The sequence below is a fragment of the Oreochromis niloticus genome, linkage group LG20 (assembly GCF_001858045.2).
Source record: "Oreochromis niloticus isolate F11D_XX linkage group LG20, O_niloticus_UMD_NMBU, whole genome shotgun sequence".
NCBI classification, from domain to species: domain Eukaryota; kingdom Metazoa; phylum Chordata; class Actinopteri; order Cichliformes; family Cichlidae; genus Oreochromis; species Oreochromis niloticus.
In genome coordinates this window covers 4,606,998-4,625,713 of record NC_031984.2, presented here as the reverse complement: position 1 = coordinate 4,625,713, position 18,716 = coordinate 4,606,998, and the positions used below count along the sequence as shown (strand labels likewise).

The 18,716-nt window shown below is 40.1% G+C and overlaps 1 protein-coding gene across 1 annotated transcript in view; it reads left to right on the top strand.

Moving 5' to 3' along the window:
* The window catches only part of LOC100704789 (plexin A3), a 69,420-nt gene extending 50,933 nt beyond the window's left edge, over positions 1-18,487 (top strand). The window contains exons 24-33 of the mRNA XM_019349290.2: positions 236-382; positions 2,110-2,269; positions 3,613-3,716; positions 5,107-5,203; positions 6,459-6,536; positions 7,022-7,134; positions 7,428-7,597; positions 7,702-7,914; positions 8,425-8,575; positions 8,903-18,487. Of these exons, the coding sequence (XP_019204835.1) occupies positions 236-382; positions 2,110-2,269; positions 3,613-3,716; positions 5,107-5,203; positions 6,459-6,536; positions 7,022-7,134; positions 7,428-7,597; positions 7,702-7,914; positions 8,425-8,575; positions 8,903-8,998 (1,329 nt within the window). The 3' untranslated portion in view covers positions 8,999-18,487. The remainder of the gene's footprint in view (positions 1-235; positions 383-2,109; positions 2,270-3,612; positions 3,717-5,106; positions 5,204-6,458; positions 6,537-7,021; positions 7,135-7,427; positions 7,598-7,701; positions 7,915-8,424; positions 8,576-8,902) is intronic.
* Positions 18,488-18,716: the final 229 nt, after the last annotated feature.

The window sequence follows — 18,716 nt, the reverse complement described above, 5'->3', positions numbered from 1 at the left end:
TCCCCCTAATTGACCTCATTAAAGTCTGCCTCTCAACTCTGAGCATGACCAATCAGATCAGAGCTGCAGCTAATTTATTCATAGGGAATGAAGGGGATTGGCTTAAATCCCCCTGATGAGTTTTGAGGATTAAACTGTAGTAATGAACCTGGCTTTCCTCCCTCTCTTCTTTCCACCTTTTTAAAAAAAATCTCCCCTCCTTCCCTTCATTTCCTCCCCTCTTCCTGTCCTTCAGGAGTGTGCGGGCGAGCCTCTCTTCATGCTGTATTGTGCCATAAAGCAGCAGATGGAGAAGGGACCGATTGACGCCATCACCGGAGAAGCTCGTTATTCTCTCAGTGAAGACAAACTCATCCGACAGCAGATCGACTACAAACAGCTGGTAACGCACACGCGCACCCACACCAACCAAAATTAAATACAGCAGTTTGAGCTGTGACTGAGTGCAGCTGCGGTGAGAATAGACTGCTGGTTTCACCATATTTTGGTAGTTTTGTTTATTAGTTATAAACCACATTTCCAGCCTTAGCCTTGTCAAGTCATTCCTAGTGAAATTTGATGAAATAAAGCACACGAGCGTTTAAAAAAGACAAAAAGCGCTACATATTTATTCACATTACTTTACAGTGTAAAGATTTGAGGCCTCTTGAGTGTCATACGTGACTCTATACAGCTACAGATTTAACATGTAAACTTCAATCATACATCAACTTCACTGCAGTAACCCAAGTCCTCGTGGCCCATTGACGGCTGAATGCTAAACATTACAGTGTGTCCATAATCCACGTATTATACTGGAAACAAACTGGGTAATTGTTTTTTGACTTTACCTAAAACAACATCCCAAAAAAAGCCATCCATTAAAAATTTGCAATGACAAATGGAAATAATTAAATTTGTTAAAAAATCTTCAGTAGATATTTATGATTTTTTTAAATGAATTAATTCATTTAGATGCCATGAATAATGAAATGAAGCTCTAATGTGATGTTACCGCTATTAAATCTTTGTTTTATTGACAGGCACCGTCAGTATCATTACCCAACATAAAGACAGACTTTTAAATGACAGCACGCCACGTCAGGGGTTTTTCAGTGAATAGCAGTGTTGAAATATGCAGTATAAGTTTATGCTATAGCAGCACGTTTGACCCAGAGCTCTCAGTCTGTCAGCTGTTTTGTTCGTTTGTTCCCTCCACGTCTACCCAAGGTCAATAATTTGTGTTAATTTAACTAATTTAGACTTAATCTGTTAATAAAAATCAATTTCATAGACAACGAATGCAATTTTTGTAATTGATAACCTCAATACAAACATTTATATCACCAAATGAGGGAGTGCTTTCAAGAACAATCCACGTTAGTCTTTAATTGCGTGCTATACGATATAGCTGAGTAGTGTGTGAGTGTATGAGCACAATATGTTTCTTATTTTATTTGAAATACGCAGCTGCTACTGACTTGTTCCCCATAATTTTCCAGCAGGAACCAGCAGTGTTTTATTGCTACCTGATTCATACAATAAACTCACCCTGTAAATTGCAGGCTCCCTTATAACGTGTTACAGATGAGTCCTTTAACTCACCACAAAGTGGATTTTGTTGCGTTCACTGTATCCATAGCAACAAGCATCATTGAAGCACAGAGGCAGGATGTTTACGACCAGTTGGTGTTGTTTTCTGTCGGGGGTCTGCGGCGAATGAAAGTTCAGTGTTTGTCACACCAGCTGGGGATTATTATAAATTATATAAAGGGTGTGTGTGTGTGTGTGTGTGTGTGTGTGTGTGTGTGTGTGTGTGTGGGGACCAATGAGAGTTTCATGCCATGTCAGGACACAGAGAAAAATGACACTCCTATCATTAAGGGTTTAGGGACCCAGGAACATGTTAAGTCAGTGAGGGTCCTCGAAAAGACTGTGTGTGTGTGTGTGTGTGTGTGTGTGTGTGTGTGTGTGTGTGTGTGTGTGTGTGTGTGTGTGTGGTTAAAAATATCCAATTTAACAGCCAGTGACGTTTTCCTCGCTGTGACAACACTGTGGTAAACACACAAGCAGCAGCTTAATAAAGTTTGGTGCAGACAGATGAGTCTCTGCTCTCTCTCACCGTCTCAGACGCTGATGTGCATCCCTCCTGAGGGTGAAGTTGGGACCGAGGTGCCGGTGAAGGTGCTGAACTGCGACACAGTCACTCAGGTCAAAGACAAACTGCTGGACGCTGTTTACAAAGGAATCCCATACTCGCAGAGACCTCAGGCCGACGACATGGACTTGGGTAACTACTGACAGATATCCTACTTAAAGAAAAGGCGCAGACAGTATAAAACATGGATGTAGCGTTTCGTCTGCAAAGTGCATTCTTTCTAATAGCCTGCAGGGGGCGACTCCACTGGATGCAGAAAGAAGTGTTGCTGTTTCAAAGTCTTTGAGAAAACTGCGCTAGTTGTCACTAAGTGTATGGCTTCAGTTGCTGGTTCAAAGCCTAATTAAGTAGAACATGAGATTATTTTGGTAATAATGGTCGTTGCTGGAGTTACAAAGGTGGCTACAGCTAGGTACGTTCACTGGTTTATAACTTATGAAAGGACTTTGCTAACCAATGGATGACATCTCTGTGGCTGTGATGTGATTTTTACATAAACTGGATTATCTCAGAAAATATTTTCTTGTTTAACAACATAACATCTACAAATCAATGTTGTTTTTCTAGTTTTTGAGACATAATTGCAATTGCTATATGTAAGATGCTACTATTACTCAATGAGTTTAACGTCGCCACCACCACTCAGGTCCTGTCTTCAGCGTGATGGGGTTTAAAGTCCCCAACAACCTGCTAGCTGCTAGTTAGTCCCCAGTTACACACTAAAGACTAAAGACCAGTTGGCAATTCCCTGGCAACCACTGTGGCTAGATAAAAATGTGTTTCCTTAACTGGTTGGCAAGCGGTTCCTGGGAGTTGCTGGTAGTAAACAGGCAAAACTGTTTAAACTGGTGGCAACTGCAATGCAAACCAGAAAGAGAAAGCGTTAGCCTTCAAAGTAAAAGTTCCATCTTTTAGAATGGACTGTGACAGTTACACAGCACTACTTTTACTTCAGTTCCAGTTTGTATTGCACCTTTCACAGTTTTGCTGCATCTCAGCAGGTAGTTGACCAATAATTTTATATAAGTTGTCTGCAGCAATTTGTTAGAAACCACAGCCACTGCGGCTGATTTTACCTAGAGACAGCCAGCAACCTCAGCACTGCTTACTAACCGGTCAGGGGATACTAATTTATCCGTAGTGCGGGAAAAATAAAAAACCCTGTACCACCGAGTAAACAGTCGCTAGGCATGTGAGTTCTTGGTAAATGCATCTTCTGAGACACACGATACCTGCAAAATATACTTGTGTATCTAATAATTGTATTAAATTAGGTGAATACATGTATAAATGACAAAATGACGAGAATAGGTACCCATTAATCAGAATTTCAGTAAATAATAAAATATCAGTAAAAATATATTTGTTACATACTCCAGCAGAGAGTCCTCAAACTTAAAACCAGTTTATTTAAAACATCACTGCAGTTCGGGGTGGACAGTTCTCTGATCCTTTGTCTGTGCTCGTGATGTCAGAGTGGCGTCAGGGTCGGCTCACAAGGATCATCCTGCAGGACGAAGACGTGACAACTAAGATCGAGAGCGACTGGAAGAGACTCAACACGCTGGCACACTACCAGGTACAAACGTGTATTTGCTGCAGAGATCACCTGAAAGTTTGTCTGTTTGTTAGCAGTTTCATCCACATGAAACCAGCATAAAGTTTTAGTGAGAATAAAATATTTTCTCCACATTTGAAACGTTTTCAGTTAAGAAACTTTTAACTGTTTAGCTTGTCTAGTTAACATAAATACCATTCATTATTATTATTTTCCCTATTTTTTGTTCCTTTCTTTGTTCCTGTCCCACAGTGATTTAATTCACCTCTTCCCTTCACTCCTTGTATGTATTTAGTCTGTATTTCTGTCCTCGGTCTGTCGGCTGATTCTACACCGTAACCTGCATAAATGGCTGATGCTGCTGCCGCCAGTCACTTGTGTGCACGATGGAGACAAATAAAATGTTAGGAGAGTGGTATTCACGTTTCCCAAACACTCCAGCAAAAAGTATCCTGAACATCACAGCTGGAATCAATGGCGCTTAACAGACCAATCACAATTGTTGAGGGCTTTAAAAGTGCAGTTACATTTCTACCAGCAGCAGGTCAGGTTATGTCTCCACTATACAGTAAAAATGAAGGTAGTGTTCATATTACCACACCTGATTTTAGCACCATTGTGTTAATAACTGAAGAACTTGTGCAAGAATATACATAAATCTTTCATTAATAGCTTAGTGCAATTACTGACTTTTGCACACTAATGTGAAGGATTACTTTGTTACAGAAATCAGCCAAACATGTTATTTGGTGAAAAGAACAGACGTTTTACTGGAATAAGTCAATAAATCTTCTCAGTTTTCTTTCACAAATACAAGAAAGAATTGAAAATTAGACAGTTTGAAACTACTGACAACCATAAACCAAACCTTTAACCCAGACAACACCAAAGCTTTAATTTACATGACATTAACCAGGAAAACTCTTAAAATTTAACATAATGTAATGGAACATACTATATAGTATAAAGCAACATAAAATTCTATTGCATAAAATATTGTGATATAGTGTCGCTTAGTTAAAAACTAATGTAATCTAATATACATACAGTATAAGATCATTTTGAGGATTAAGAAGACTATTGAAGATGTAATAGAATGAAAGAATGGTCTAATGTAAGTATCCAGTCGGTCCAGTTCATAATACTTAAACGGCACTCGTGAAATGACTGTGCAGCTGCAGATTAAAAACATTTCCTCTTGCTGATTTATTAAAATCTCAGCGGACTGTGCACCCTCGCTCTCTGTTTGAGCTCCGAGCAAGTTCGTGTTCTTCATCAGCTCCTGCAGCGGCACGTGTGGATTTTATCGAGATTGTGGACGGGATAAGAATCGACCGGCTGAACGGATAATTAGTCAGCTGATTGATGGAGCGATTGGCTGACTAACTGATGTTTCACTGTGCATTGCTAGGTAACAGACGGCTCCGTGGTGGCGCTCGTCCAGAAGCAGGTTTCTGCCTACAACATCGCCAACTCCTTCACCTTCACCAGATCGCTGAGCAGATACGGTACTGAGCGCGCTCACACACACACACGCACAGTTGTTAGGTTTTCTTGCTGGCCAGTTCTGTATCGTGTTTTATTGGCAGGGGTAATGGTTTCCAGACTTTTCATATATCAAATGCATCATTCTGGTTTATTTCACCCGACTGTATTTCCCGTTTCTATTACCTCCTCATAGGTCACGCAAACTTTTCATTCTCTACCACATTGCACATATATCAAGAAATGGAGGAAAGTTTAATTTAGCAACAGTCCAAACATTTTTTTAACTGCAATCTAAAAATTGCTGTACTGCCTGTACACGCTGCAGAAATGCCAGTATATCTGTACTGTTTTTAACAAACCTGAGGTAGCCTGGAGTCCTTCAAGTTTCAAGGTTATCATGACTGCCAATGGCATCGCCCGCTTGGACCGAATCTGCCACAGTATTAACGCTGTGGTGGTCTGCTGGCTACAAAGCTTTAAACTTGCTCTAAGAGCAGCTCAGTGCATCCATTCAATTTGCTAAGAAATCAAAGTAATGAGAGTTTGAAACGTCTTCACAAACTTAAAGAATGCTTTATGCTTTCTTCTTCTTCTGTTTTTTAAACTCGTACCATGATCTGGATTACTGGTAACCTGTACGGACAACCCAACCTCTACAGGAAGTCTCTCTCTTTTGTGTGTGAGCACAGCAGGAACTAGCAACTATCAAAGTTAGAAGAACAGCGTTTTTAGTCTTTAGTCTTTTGATAGAAGTATACGGTGATTGATTTAGACAGTGTAGCAACACCATCGATCACCATCTTCAAACATCTTTTTAGGAAACAGTTGGCTCCAAAACTGGAAGCAAACACAGAGGACTGGACCGACAGTGAAGTGACAGAGAAAATCTAACATGATATTCACTCATGAAAATGAATTTTTTGTTCTCGTGTCTTCCCAGCTTGCTACCCTCAGTGTCTGCGGGTATTCATAACACTTGCAAGATTACAGCGTTTACATTCCTTTGGCGAAAATAAATTATACACAGATGTATTATTGACGACGTTACAAGTTATACAGATGTGGTTTGTTGGGAGTTATGCACAATGACTGCTTACCTTTATAGCTATAGCAGATGTGTGGAAAAAAGTGAAAGTTTAGTTTATATCCAGGCCAGATGTTGTTTTTCGGTTCTCACCATTAAGGCACAGTATTGACTCTCAAAATCAGAATTCTCCTCTCCTTTCTAACCAGACGACTAATCAGGACCATCTCTGTCTCTGTTTGTGCCATCAGAGTCTTTACTGCGAACATCCAGCAGTCCCGACAGCCTGAGATCCAGAGCTCCAATGATTACCCCAGACCAGGAAACAGGTAATATGGCAGTAGATATACATATATAGTAGCTTTCTTTACATTAGGATACATCTCTGTGTTTTCATGTGTTAGACCTTTAAGTTTGTTTCAGGTACATCAAAGATGCTGTGAAAGATGAACAGGATTCATTGCTTGTGTTGAGACAACATTACATTTAACTTCTGTGACAGCACAGTTATGATCTTTGATATCCTTGGACGTTTTGTCTATCTCAGACAAAAACTCTGCCAAGAAAAAGGAAATTATATTATCGAGATACCAAAAATGATAATATTGGAGTTCAAATGAAAAATCTACAGTTAATGAATAACATCTGAAATAGAGTTTGACACAGGGTACCTACAGAGTGATGCCATTTTTTGGCAAATTTGCAGGTCATTGCTTCACATAAATTGATAATAAACCAAAGAAAGGAGTAAAACTGAGACTTCTGTGGCTTCTGGAAAACTGGGATTGGTAATCGAGCCTTTGTGTCTTTCCAGGAACTAAACTGTGGCACCTGGTGAAAAATCATGAGCACAGCGACCAGAGAGAAGGAGACCGAGGCAGCAAGATGGTTTCTGAAATCTACCTGACCAGACTTCTAGCAACCAAGGTACCTCAAACAAAACAGCACAAGCCTTCACAGATGTCAGTGTGGGGCTTAAGATTAAAGTTACAGTAATGCCTTAAAGTATTGCTGTAATAATCATCTTGATTATATGCAGAGACTGTAGTTTCAGAAGATGTACATTTTGTATATTGTAATCTAGTTTCAAGCAAAATAGATCAAATGCTACCATAATTTTAACCTTCTGAGTTTGTCCGATGTTTCTGGTTAATGATCTTTTTTTACTATTATCTTATTTTTAAATATTTAAACCTTTGTTTTGGTCCTCGCACCAACAGGGGACACTGCAGAAGTTTGTGGATGACCTGTTTGAGACTGTGTTTAGCACCGCTCATCGTGGCTCTGCACTCCCACTGGCCATAAAATACATGTTCGACTTCTTAGACGAGCAGGCCGACAAACGACAGATAACTGACCCAGATGTCCGACACACCTGGAAGAGCAACTGGTGAGAGAAAATCACAGTAGAGCGTGGATTCTTTTTTAAATTGTGAGGTAAAGTCACAGCTGTTTAAATGGTTTTTAAAACATTTGTTTTCTCTGTTCTTGCAGCCTTCCTCTCAGGTTCTGGGTGAACGTTATTAAGAATCCTCAGTTTGTGTTCGACATCCACAAGAGCAGCATCACCGACGCTTGCTTGTCAGTCGTCGCTCAGACCTTCATGGATTCCTGCTCGACGTCTGAACATCGGCTCGGCAAAGACTCTCCGTCCAACAAACTGCTCTACGCAAAAGACATCCCCAACTACAAGAGCTGGGTGGAAAGGTAGATAGCACGCTAACTTATTAACTAATACATCCTGTGTAAAGCAAGTATCTAACATGCTAATTAATTTATATATTTAAGAAAAATAAATGAGTGAGCTGGGTTTAGGTGTAAATAACCAGTTAACTAACCTGCTAATATTAGCTGATGCCATGTGACAAGAAAGTGACTGATCAATATAACCTGTCAGAATGAATATGTTAAAGTAGTTACTACAGCTTAATTTACATTCTGAAGAGCAGAACTGTAGAAAGAAAGAAAGAAAGAAGAAAGGCTTGCAGAGACTGAGACTGTTGCCTTATTAGAATAATAGTATGGGGTCATAATCACATTAATTAGTGCTGATGATTAATAAGGCCTGCTCATGCAAAATGTAAAAATATTACACCATTAGAACTGACGACTTGGGTAATTATCCTGGTAAATTAACCCAAAAGCTACACATTAACTTGCTGATGCAGTTAAAGTCTGAAGTTAGTCACCACAACTAACTTTGTCTGTGTCCTTCAGGTATTACAGGGATATAGCCAAGATGCCTAGCATCAGCGATCAGGACATGGACGCCTACCTGGTGGAGCAGTCCCGACTCCACGGAAATGAGTTCAACACCCTGAGTGCACTCAGCGAGCTCTACTTCTACATCAACAAGTACAAGGAAGAGGTGAGTGAGTTAGTAACTTTGAGGTTTGACATTGGCATTCGCTACATGACTGATGTTGTAAAAGCACCTAACGCGACCTTCCGGCTCTTTGGTTCCCCTTAAGACTTGCCTCATCAACTTATCTTACATGGCAGTAAAATAATAAATCAGCTAGTCATCCAACCCTGACCTTGAGCAAGACGATCCTTTCCCAGATCCTCTGAGCCACTCATAGCACCTCTATCAAAATAACATTTTCACTGATGCACGAACAAGTTTGTTTATATCAGGGACATGAAGCAATACCCTTAGCTGATATCATTTCTTCTGTTTTTCCCGCATGTGTAGATCCTAACAGCACTGGACCGGGATGGGTACTGTCGCAAACACAAACTGAGGCACAAACTGGAGCAAGCCATCAATCTGATGTCTGGAAGCAGCTGAGAGAAGGGGAAGGATGAATGGACTGATGGATTGATGGATGGGGGGGCGTGGGAAGAAGAATGGGGGAGGGGGAAATGAGGGCACTTGGTTTTTCTGAACTGTTTAAACAGTCAGCCGAACTGCTCCATGTTGGACCGAACTGACAGCCGCAGCTCCAGTTGCATTAGCAATCAATCTATCAGTAATTTATTTGTCAGTTGATGGATTGATTGACTTGAAGATTGACTGGCTGGGTGGGACCCCAACTACCTCCATTTGGTGGATTTTTGGGGTGGAAAATTGATTTCCAAACCGATGTGGATACATTTACTACGGAACTTTGAGTCATTTGGGGGCAAAAAATAACCCTTCTAGATGCATCTATCGGTTTGGATTTGATTTTACTGCAAGCAGGGATCAAACAAAGGGGATGTAGCTGTGGGCTTAAGACTGTGTCACGTTTCTCCGAACAGTGGATGTGACATGAGAACAAAGTGACCTGACTCAGCTTGCTTCGGAACTTAACAGGTGCTTGGTTGAAAGGTTGGATCAAGTTTCCATGAAAGCTACAGACTTCACTTTGAAAAGCTTGTTCTGTCTGAAGGATCAAGAAACTAAGCCTATGGTCAGACAGTCACAGGAAAAACACAACAGGCTGGATTGAACTTTAAGAGCCTCATCATAATCTGAACAAGTCCAGGGCTAAGTCAAGGCCTACCACAGAGGTTCAAAGCCTCTTTACTGATGTCGTAACTTTGGACCACTTATCCTCAGCCAAACCCTTAGCATTGTCTGGAAGAATCCACTGTAAGGAAGTCAGGTCAGAACTTGAGGCTGGAAGCGACAAAGTGAAGTCACCAATTTGGAATATCTGACCTTACCGTGGATGTCTTTGGATTCAGTAGGTTGTTTTAAGCTTTAATGAAGGAGAAGAAAGCAAATAAACTGATGTCCAATAAACTGATGGCTTGACCTAAACTTGAAATCACTGGATGCTAAGAGGATTTGAACATAGAGTAATAAGGACTCTGAAGCGAGATGATATAACTTGACCTTGGACTTGTTCGGCCAAGCCTCGTCAGGATCTAAATGTTTCTAAGTTGCTGTTTAAATAACCACTCGATTCTCTGGACAATCACTCTATACCACAGCACACTGAGCCCGATGCCTACTGACAGACCAGTACCTGTGTCCATAACCTTATCCCGTCCTCCCTCTATCCTCTTTTCTTCACCGTTCATCAGAAGTTTACCTCCTAATTTTCCTCGTCCTACTCCTTCTCTACCTTCCTTTTCTTTCTTTCTTCGCTCTTTCTCCCCACCTTCGATTCCTGCTCGTCCTTGACCCTACTCCATCATTGGTCAATCATGCTGGCCTCTGGCCATCCTACTGGCCAAGAAGACTCTTTAGTAATGTACTGCCCGACCAATCAAGACTGTGGAATTCGCCAGAATTGTGAATAATTTACTAGAAGTGAATATAAACGAATATAGCATTACGTTTTGAATACATTCCAGCACAGGCACACAGGCAAGGTCTGTAAATAAGTAGGTTGACTGTAGAATTTTTCAACAAAAAAAATCTCCAAAAGTGGAGTAACAGGCATTTTTCAGGACCACAAGAACCTAGACGCTGGGGTCCTGGATCCAACACCTGGATACAAACTTTGACGTTTATTGGTGCAGCGCTTTATCGACAGACCTTGCACATACACATACAGCCATGCTTTACAGCACCATGCTAAACATGCCCAGGGGTAAATACTGTGCAGAGCTACAAGCCCAGTGCCATGTAAAGACCGGACCGGATCACATCAGAACTGGACCGGACTCGGACCAAATCCGGATTGAAAACAACCCGGAATAGAATTTTAGCCGGACTGGACTCAAGAACTCTTAAGACTTGTGGCCATAATTGTAAACAACAAAAAAAGAAAGATAATAATGATGACAAAGTATAAAAAAAAAAGAATACAAAAGAAAGGAAAAAAATATTGAAATGTTAACATGTAATAAGAACTTTGTGGATTTGACGGTATGGATTTTAAAGAGCTGAACTTGTATACTGAACGTTATGCTACATCAGAATCTGGAGGAAGAGCAAGAGCCAGGAGGCAGAGCGACGGTTCAGGCCAAACCAAGACCGTCCCCTCACCATCGGATCAGGCCCAGACCCAACCAAACTGGATTCAGCTGGAGTCTGTTCTGTTAGAAGCTCTGTATGTGGAAGATGAGGAAACAAACTGGACTTTTTGGTGCTTTTATTTGCCAAACTGGTTGTTTGTTTGAACAGATTTCCAGAGCGGCATTGGATGGAGGTTTGTCCTGAAGGTTTGGGTAGCGTATGGAAGGGTTAGGCAGCGCTTCAGATGGAGTCTGAGCTTTTGCTGCCTCATCCAAAAGCAGAATGAGGCTTTCACACACCTAAGTTCTAAAACCTTACAAGTAAAAATTATGCTCATGAAGAAGTTTGGAACTACTGCAACTCAGAAATGCTCTGTGTGAAATGCTCCTATTCTCTATGTGAACGATGGCCTTTCCAACATGGCAACAATGCACCCTTCAACCTCCCCAGTCCCACCTGTGTGGTAGAACATTTTCACATCATGAAACTGGCTTGTAAATATTGTCCAAAGGTCAGTTTGGGGTGTAGTTTGATTGGCAAAAACTAAAAACACAAACTAATGTCTACTCAACAATGATTTGAGGCAGATTTTAATGTTCTAGTTCTGTCGAACTATATGACATCCAGCAAACAACTTGCACCAGAACTGTTGGGTCAAAACTAATACTGTGTAAATGTGTGCCAGTGGAAGACTGGTATGTAGTTTTTTGCTTTCCCCTTTTAAATAAGATGCAAACTGCTTCTGGGCCTTGCACGTTGTTGCTTCTAACAGGAACAAGTTTTTAGGTCCCAAACTTTTTGTGTGTGTCTTAAAATACATTTCAAACACCAGAAAAGTTCAGATTGGCCATCAGTTGTCACTTGCAAATTTGTGCCAACTTGCAACTGATTTCCAGAAAATGTGATTAATGTAAAAAATGTTTGATGAGAGATTTGATTGAATGTAGACCATAAAGTGTAGAGCATTTTTATACACCAGAGAAAAACTAATAGGTAAAAAAAATGTATACACACATAGTCTTTGAAGATTTAAATTGAGAATGAGAAATAACCCATAAAGCATATCCCCAGCCTGAGCACTGTCCAGGTTAGTCACCTGCAGGTTAGTCCTATATGCAAACCACAGAAAACCTGAAACATCGATTGTTTTACCAAGCTGTGAAAAAAAACTCAACGGTGTCTCCAAAACTGAAAGCCAGTTATTTGCGTGAAAATCTTCTACCACAATGAAGCATCTGTCTTTTGGCTCTCTGCGATGCCATAGAGCAACAAAGCACCTTTTGTTTTTTCTTTCTTGCTGATGTTTCACTGTCGTTTGAATCTTTGGGGCCAAAAGGACCTGAGTGAGAGAGGGAAGGATTGAGGAAGAGGAGGAAAGGGTCCTGATAAAAGACTGCCTTTAAGATGATTAATTGTAGAACAGGGAGGGAAGCCACTACCATACCAATACCACTGTTCACCAACCTGTATGTGTGTGTGTGTGTGTGTGTTTTCCTTCTGCTGCTGCAGTGGAAACTCAGCCATTAAATCACTGATCGTATCTGCAGCTCAATTAAAAATCTTTTTCTTTATAGTCGCACCGTTTAAATCACCTGATCTGTATCTTTGATGCGTTTGAAATCTCAAATCAGATCTCCAGTCTTTTTGTAAAAAAAATGAAAATCTCAGCTCACCCTTTAAACTCAAAGTCATCAAGAACAGATAAATCGGATATAATTCAGCACATCGTGTTTGATCAGGCTTCACCTTTCCGTTGATGCGATGAGGTGGAGGAGAGAAGAAAACGAGCGAATCCTGAAAAAAAAGGTGCTGGGCGATGCATAGAAACCGTAGGGCAGGAGTAAACTCCCTCTGCATGCTGAAAAGTGAGGAAGAGGAGAAATTACTGTTGAACTGCAGAGAGAAGGGATATTTTTGTGCCTAAAGGTGAAAAAGAAAACCTGAATTCCTTCAAATGTAAAGAGGAGAAATAAATGTTAGAGTAACACGGGAGGTTGAGGATGAAAGCGGGAGGTCAGATTCTCTTTTTGCATGCTTAAGTGTGAGGAGGAAGGATGGAGGGAGATGCTGCTGGAATACTGAGAGGGAGGAGAGAGGGAGAATACTGATCAGGCCGAAAAAAGATGGAGGCAACGTCATCCATCAAACCGACTGGGGAAGGAAAGGTCTCTGAGAAGAGGAGGAGGAGGCAAAAACGTTCCATGCTCATTTCAGTTACTCACGCGAACATAAAACTCATTATAGAGAGAAATCAGAGGATGGAAGGTAAAAGTTTTAGGGGCAGGAATGGCTAAAGGTGGGCAGGTGCAAATACTAAAGACTGTTTCTGTTACACCTGCACTCCTAGTGTCATGGCAATAGTTACATAGCATGAATCTGTTATTAGCATTGGTGCCAATGTAGCTTTTTTATGTTAGCATGAACATTAAACAGCACAAGATGTGACTTTAAAATTATAGCTGTTTGGTTTTATGCTGTTTAGTGAGATACCCTCCAATTACTAGAACTGACCAGACCATCATCTCAGCAGCTCAGCTAATTACATGTTGCATTTTCGTCTGAGCAAGGACTGGCTTGTGGCAGAGACATTACGAGAAATGTCCTGCAAAGAGTCCTGAAAAGATCAGCTGTTGATGGGCTCATTGATCCGAAAGTGCCCATCAACAGCCACACTATGATAACTATGATAACTACTTACTGTAGCAGAAAGGGTGGATCAACTTTAAAGCAGTTTTTACAGATTTAAGTGGTCCCTGCATGCAGTTTTTATGCTGCCATAGGAATTAATGGTGGGACTTTCTCCGCGTTTAATTTAGGGGCTTCAACATAATTGCCTATAGGTGTTTCCAAGATGGCTGTCACAACTTGCTTCTAGAAGGAGTTTTCCTGTGGTTGAGTAGTTCACCAATTTGTATTTCTTTGTTATTTGTCCAAAAAAACCCCTCATGCTAATTGTAGATATTAGGCTGAGTTGCTGTGATTAAAAATTCCTCTTGGTAGCCTTAAATTGTGCCAATGAAAATAACAGATTTATTTTACATCATGCATTCATGAATTGCCATGAGACTGAGCTCATGATTTTATTTCCAGATGTTCTATTTGCACCAAAGCCAATATTCCACTTTTCTTTGATACCTGAATCTGCAACCAAACCTAACATTAATATCTGGATATTTAATTTGGATCCACAGGAGAATTTTGTGGGTCTTTTTCTTTGCTTCATGGAAATCAGTCTTGTAGTTTTTTTGTAATCCTGCTTTTAGTTGGACAAACCAACGAATGGTAATGGAAGCATTTCATCCATGAAGCTCGGTCTCGTCAGATGTAATGACACTCTTTCCTGTAGCAGCACTGAACGCATCTCACAAACTCCTGAGAGGTTCCATCTGATGTAAGCCCTCAACAGACTTTGATACAACAAATACCAGCAAATAAAGTGAATAGGAAAAGTAAACCTTTACAATCGAGTTTAAATTCAGCTGGGATAAAATGATGCTTGGGTGGGTTTCCACTGTGGTAGCAAGAATGTGTGTGTGTAGATTTTAACATCATGTCCATCTTCTGATCACACACGTGCACCTGGGAGGAGGCAACAGAGACTGAAGGAGAGCGAAGTTAAATTCCTGTGACAACAAAACCAAAAAACAGGGATTGATTTACACCCTGTTTTACGTGCATCCATCCACACACACACACACACACCTCAGAGTTTTTAACATTATCCAGTGGTGAAATATTTATTATTTTTGTTTTAATTTATTTTTTACAATGGGTTATATTTATTGTTGGAGGATGTAGACAGTTTTATTAGTTTGTACAGCGTTAAAGCAGAAGGAAGAGCCCAACAGCATCAGACGTTAATTGCGCACGCACACACACACACACACACACACACACACACACACTTTAACAGGTCATAAAACAGTCCATGTGCAACCTGGGAAACAGCCAGAACTGTTGGTCACACTTCATATTCATTCTTGCCATTTTAATTTTTTAACTCATTACTTGTTTCCTGCGTTTATGTCCAATTTAAGAGCAGTCAGAAACGGGACGTGTCGAAAAACACTGAGAAATGTGACAAATCGTTCTGGTTCATTCGGTCATTTCCCATCGTGCACATGTTCAATTCATCAAATCCATCCGTCTGTCTGTTTCCTCTCAGCCTGGAGTTATTAACCAAGAAGGAGGCAGAGAGACTGATCAATATTATTGATCAGAATCACCCGTCGGACTCACTTCACTCACACGGCGAACCGTCTGACGAGTTGAGTCGTTCGACTCCTTACCAGATGATGTTCTTAAGGAGTTTTAAAAGCAAAGAAGGGGTTGGAGAAAGACATCAGCAGGGAAATGGAGCTCTCCCACTGAAGATCAATTGGCAAAAATACCTTTAGTATAATGGTGTTCTTCTCATTTCTGACAGAAAATAAACAGAAGTTGATTTAATGTTTATCATTTTGTATTTTTTCTTAGGAATCTCTTATTTGAAACTAGTTGATCCATTCATCATATTCTTACTGTACACTAATCCCCCATTGGTTTAAAAAAAAGAAAAAAAAGAAATGGATTTTTCTATTTTTCTGTTATATTTCCATCCATTGTTATTTAGAAGAATTGGATTTGAAATCAGTGCTAGAAACACTGCAAAAATGTCCCCTCCAAACCCAATGAAGAGTTTATCATCCGTCTGTAATGGAATTAATATCCAATGAAGAATTTGACATATTTATCAGACTCTTTGGAAACAATCAGGTTACCATGGAGAACAAATCCACTCTCATATTATGTATTGTTTATAATTTAGATGAATCTGAATTTTTTTGGGAAATCTGTCAACAAACCATTTATCATTAATGGTATCGTAAGACGCAAGTCACATTGGAAAGCTTTCATTGATTTCCTGGGGGAAAAAAATTCCATTTTATACTAATGGGAGATTAAACTCAATGGTATAACTGCCATTAATAATCAGCGGGAGGTTCAGTAATCAGCAGCAGAAGTAGGTCAGAGAGTTTCCCTACAGAAAACTTGCACTGACCTCCCATTGGAAATCAATGGGAGCTGGCTGACCCCACCTCATTAGGCCCCTCCCACTCCTGCAGACTCCAGACAGACGGTTGGGTGACTGACAGACGAGTTGAGCCGACAGCGGATCCCAGTGGGCTTCATTGTACCATAGCAACAGCGAATCACTGGACTCCCCTCTGAGCTCGAACGGGGGGAGTCAGATGTCTTTATTGTACCATAATATGATTATTATTACTACAATTAAAATTATTATTAATATTCTGAGCGGAGGCTTCTTGGTTGCTGTGCCATCAGGATCCACAGCATTCAAATAAATTTTATCTATAAGCACTTTCAGAACATAATCCTGGATTTTAAACACAGTCCAAAAGTCCTCATCTGGGTCCCTGAACCACCAGTCGAGAAGCGCCGCTCACACTGGATCTTGTGTCTTAGTTCAGGATCTGATTGTTCATTCAGGTGGTGCTTCGGGTGCTGCGAGCGTTGGATCACGAGGCTTCACCAAGCAAACTTTGATAAATCCCTGTCATTATTCATTAGGAAGCTGACAGTGACTCTAGTTTATGAATCACGGCCGGATGCCACATATTATTATGACTAAAATTTGGTAGAGCTGCAATTCTTGAAGTTCAATACCAGCTGTCTCATGATAATTAAAGATATAATCAAAAATGTGATATATTTATTGTACAGGGCATGGCTGTCAGCATGACTGTAGAAGTCATGTATATCTCTTTTTTAGATATATAACAAATATATAACATAAAAACACAGGTGACCATGTGCGTCCAAAAATCACATTATTTTATTAGTAATTACACATAAATTTAAGATTTAAACATTTTACTTTTACAAAAAAAAAAAAATCCTTTTTAACCATCTGCCACAAACAAATTAATAATTTTTGTCCTTCACCATTATACTCGTTTTTTTTTTTTTTTTTTTTCAGTTTTGGCTGGAAATAACCTGTCACAAAAACCAATGACAGGCTTCTTTCAGTATTTATGTGTTATGTTTTTAGATTTTCACAAACTGTCACAAGTTTCAAGCAATCCTGAACTTTTCTGCTAATTTCTTACATGTTTACAACATTCAGATTAACCACTAATTGAGGCACCTCCTAAAAGTTACCTTTCCTGTACAACTAAACGGCCGTGTCAGTCGTGTGCTGAGGGAAACTTATTTGTCCAATGAAACACACATTTTAAAAATACAGGTGTAGTCAGTCAGTGTAGGTGGAGGCATAATCCATAAGACTTTAACCCAAGAAACTGGGGACAAATTGTGCTGAGATTCCAATATCTTCTCACTTAGTTTGCTGTTTTTTATAGCTTGAAGTTCCAGTTTTGGTCCACTGTGTGGTTAGGTTTAGAATAGGATCATGGTTTGGGTTTAATCCTGTCACAATGTTAAGCACATTAAAAGTGTCTTCATTTCCAAATGACCAAAATAACTGCCCAGTCAGTAACTGTAGAGCTCATGAAGCCCAGTGAGGGCTTCTGCTTGGAGGTGGCTTAAAGCAGAAGCCAAGTTGCAGTGCGAGAAATCTAAAACATGTAGTAAGAAGGATATTTTGATGTTGTCTTTGTTGTGAAAATTAAAAGAACACACAAAAGGATTTATCATGTTGCCTTATCAGCATTTACCGCCTGTTTATGTCATTTCCAGCCTCAAAAAACCTTCTGGGCAATCATTCCACACCAGTTTCCTTTAGAGATGTTTTCCCATCAAACACAAAGAAAATGGTATTGAAAGTATTCACATAAAGTCTCGGTTGTAGCTTGACAGAAGTGAGAAGATGAATTATTGCCAAAAGTATGCAGGAAAAAAAAATCCTGCGATGCAATTTTCAAAGTAAATGAATAAAAACAGAAAAATAGAAGATATGAAACCAAATGTAACAAAACAAACAAAATACTATAATATAAAAGTATCTCTTCAGCGGGTCTTTACATTTTCTCATAACCCGCCGACCTTCTTTTCATATGCAACATAAAGAATGTGTGAAACTACGAAACCCACCATTGAAGCCTCCTGATCCACCGCCAGCGGCTCTGCAGCGCTGCCGTTCATCTCTCTGCCTGGAAAAACAGTTTTTGTTCTGTTTAAAAACTAAAAACGCAGAAATACATGTCGCCTTGATGCAGCGCTTTCCAGGATGTAGTCAGGGCCCATTTTTTGATACCATTCGCCATTGCCTTGTTTTTATTTGTCATTTTTGCTGAATTAAAATGTAATGATGATGATGATGAATCTTCATGTAATAGCCTGTGTCAGTTTTTATATCATTGCCATTGCCTTCTGCTGAGTTTGTATATTTGTGTGATTTCACTAAAGTGTAATGGAAAAGTTGGACTGAAGTTTGGTGTTTCTTCTGCTTCTGCTCGGGGGGGCGGAGTGTATAAAATGTGGGAAAAATCAAAAACAACGTCAAAATCCATAAAGTAGCGACAAAAACGACGTTCAGTTTCTGTGAAGGTACAGTCGCATTTGTGTCAGTGCCAGTTCCTCACACATCAGACAATTTTCTGCTCGTTTGTGAGATGACTCCAGGGTCGCTCTCCCGCTGTGTCGGCGTCAACCC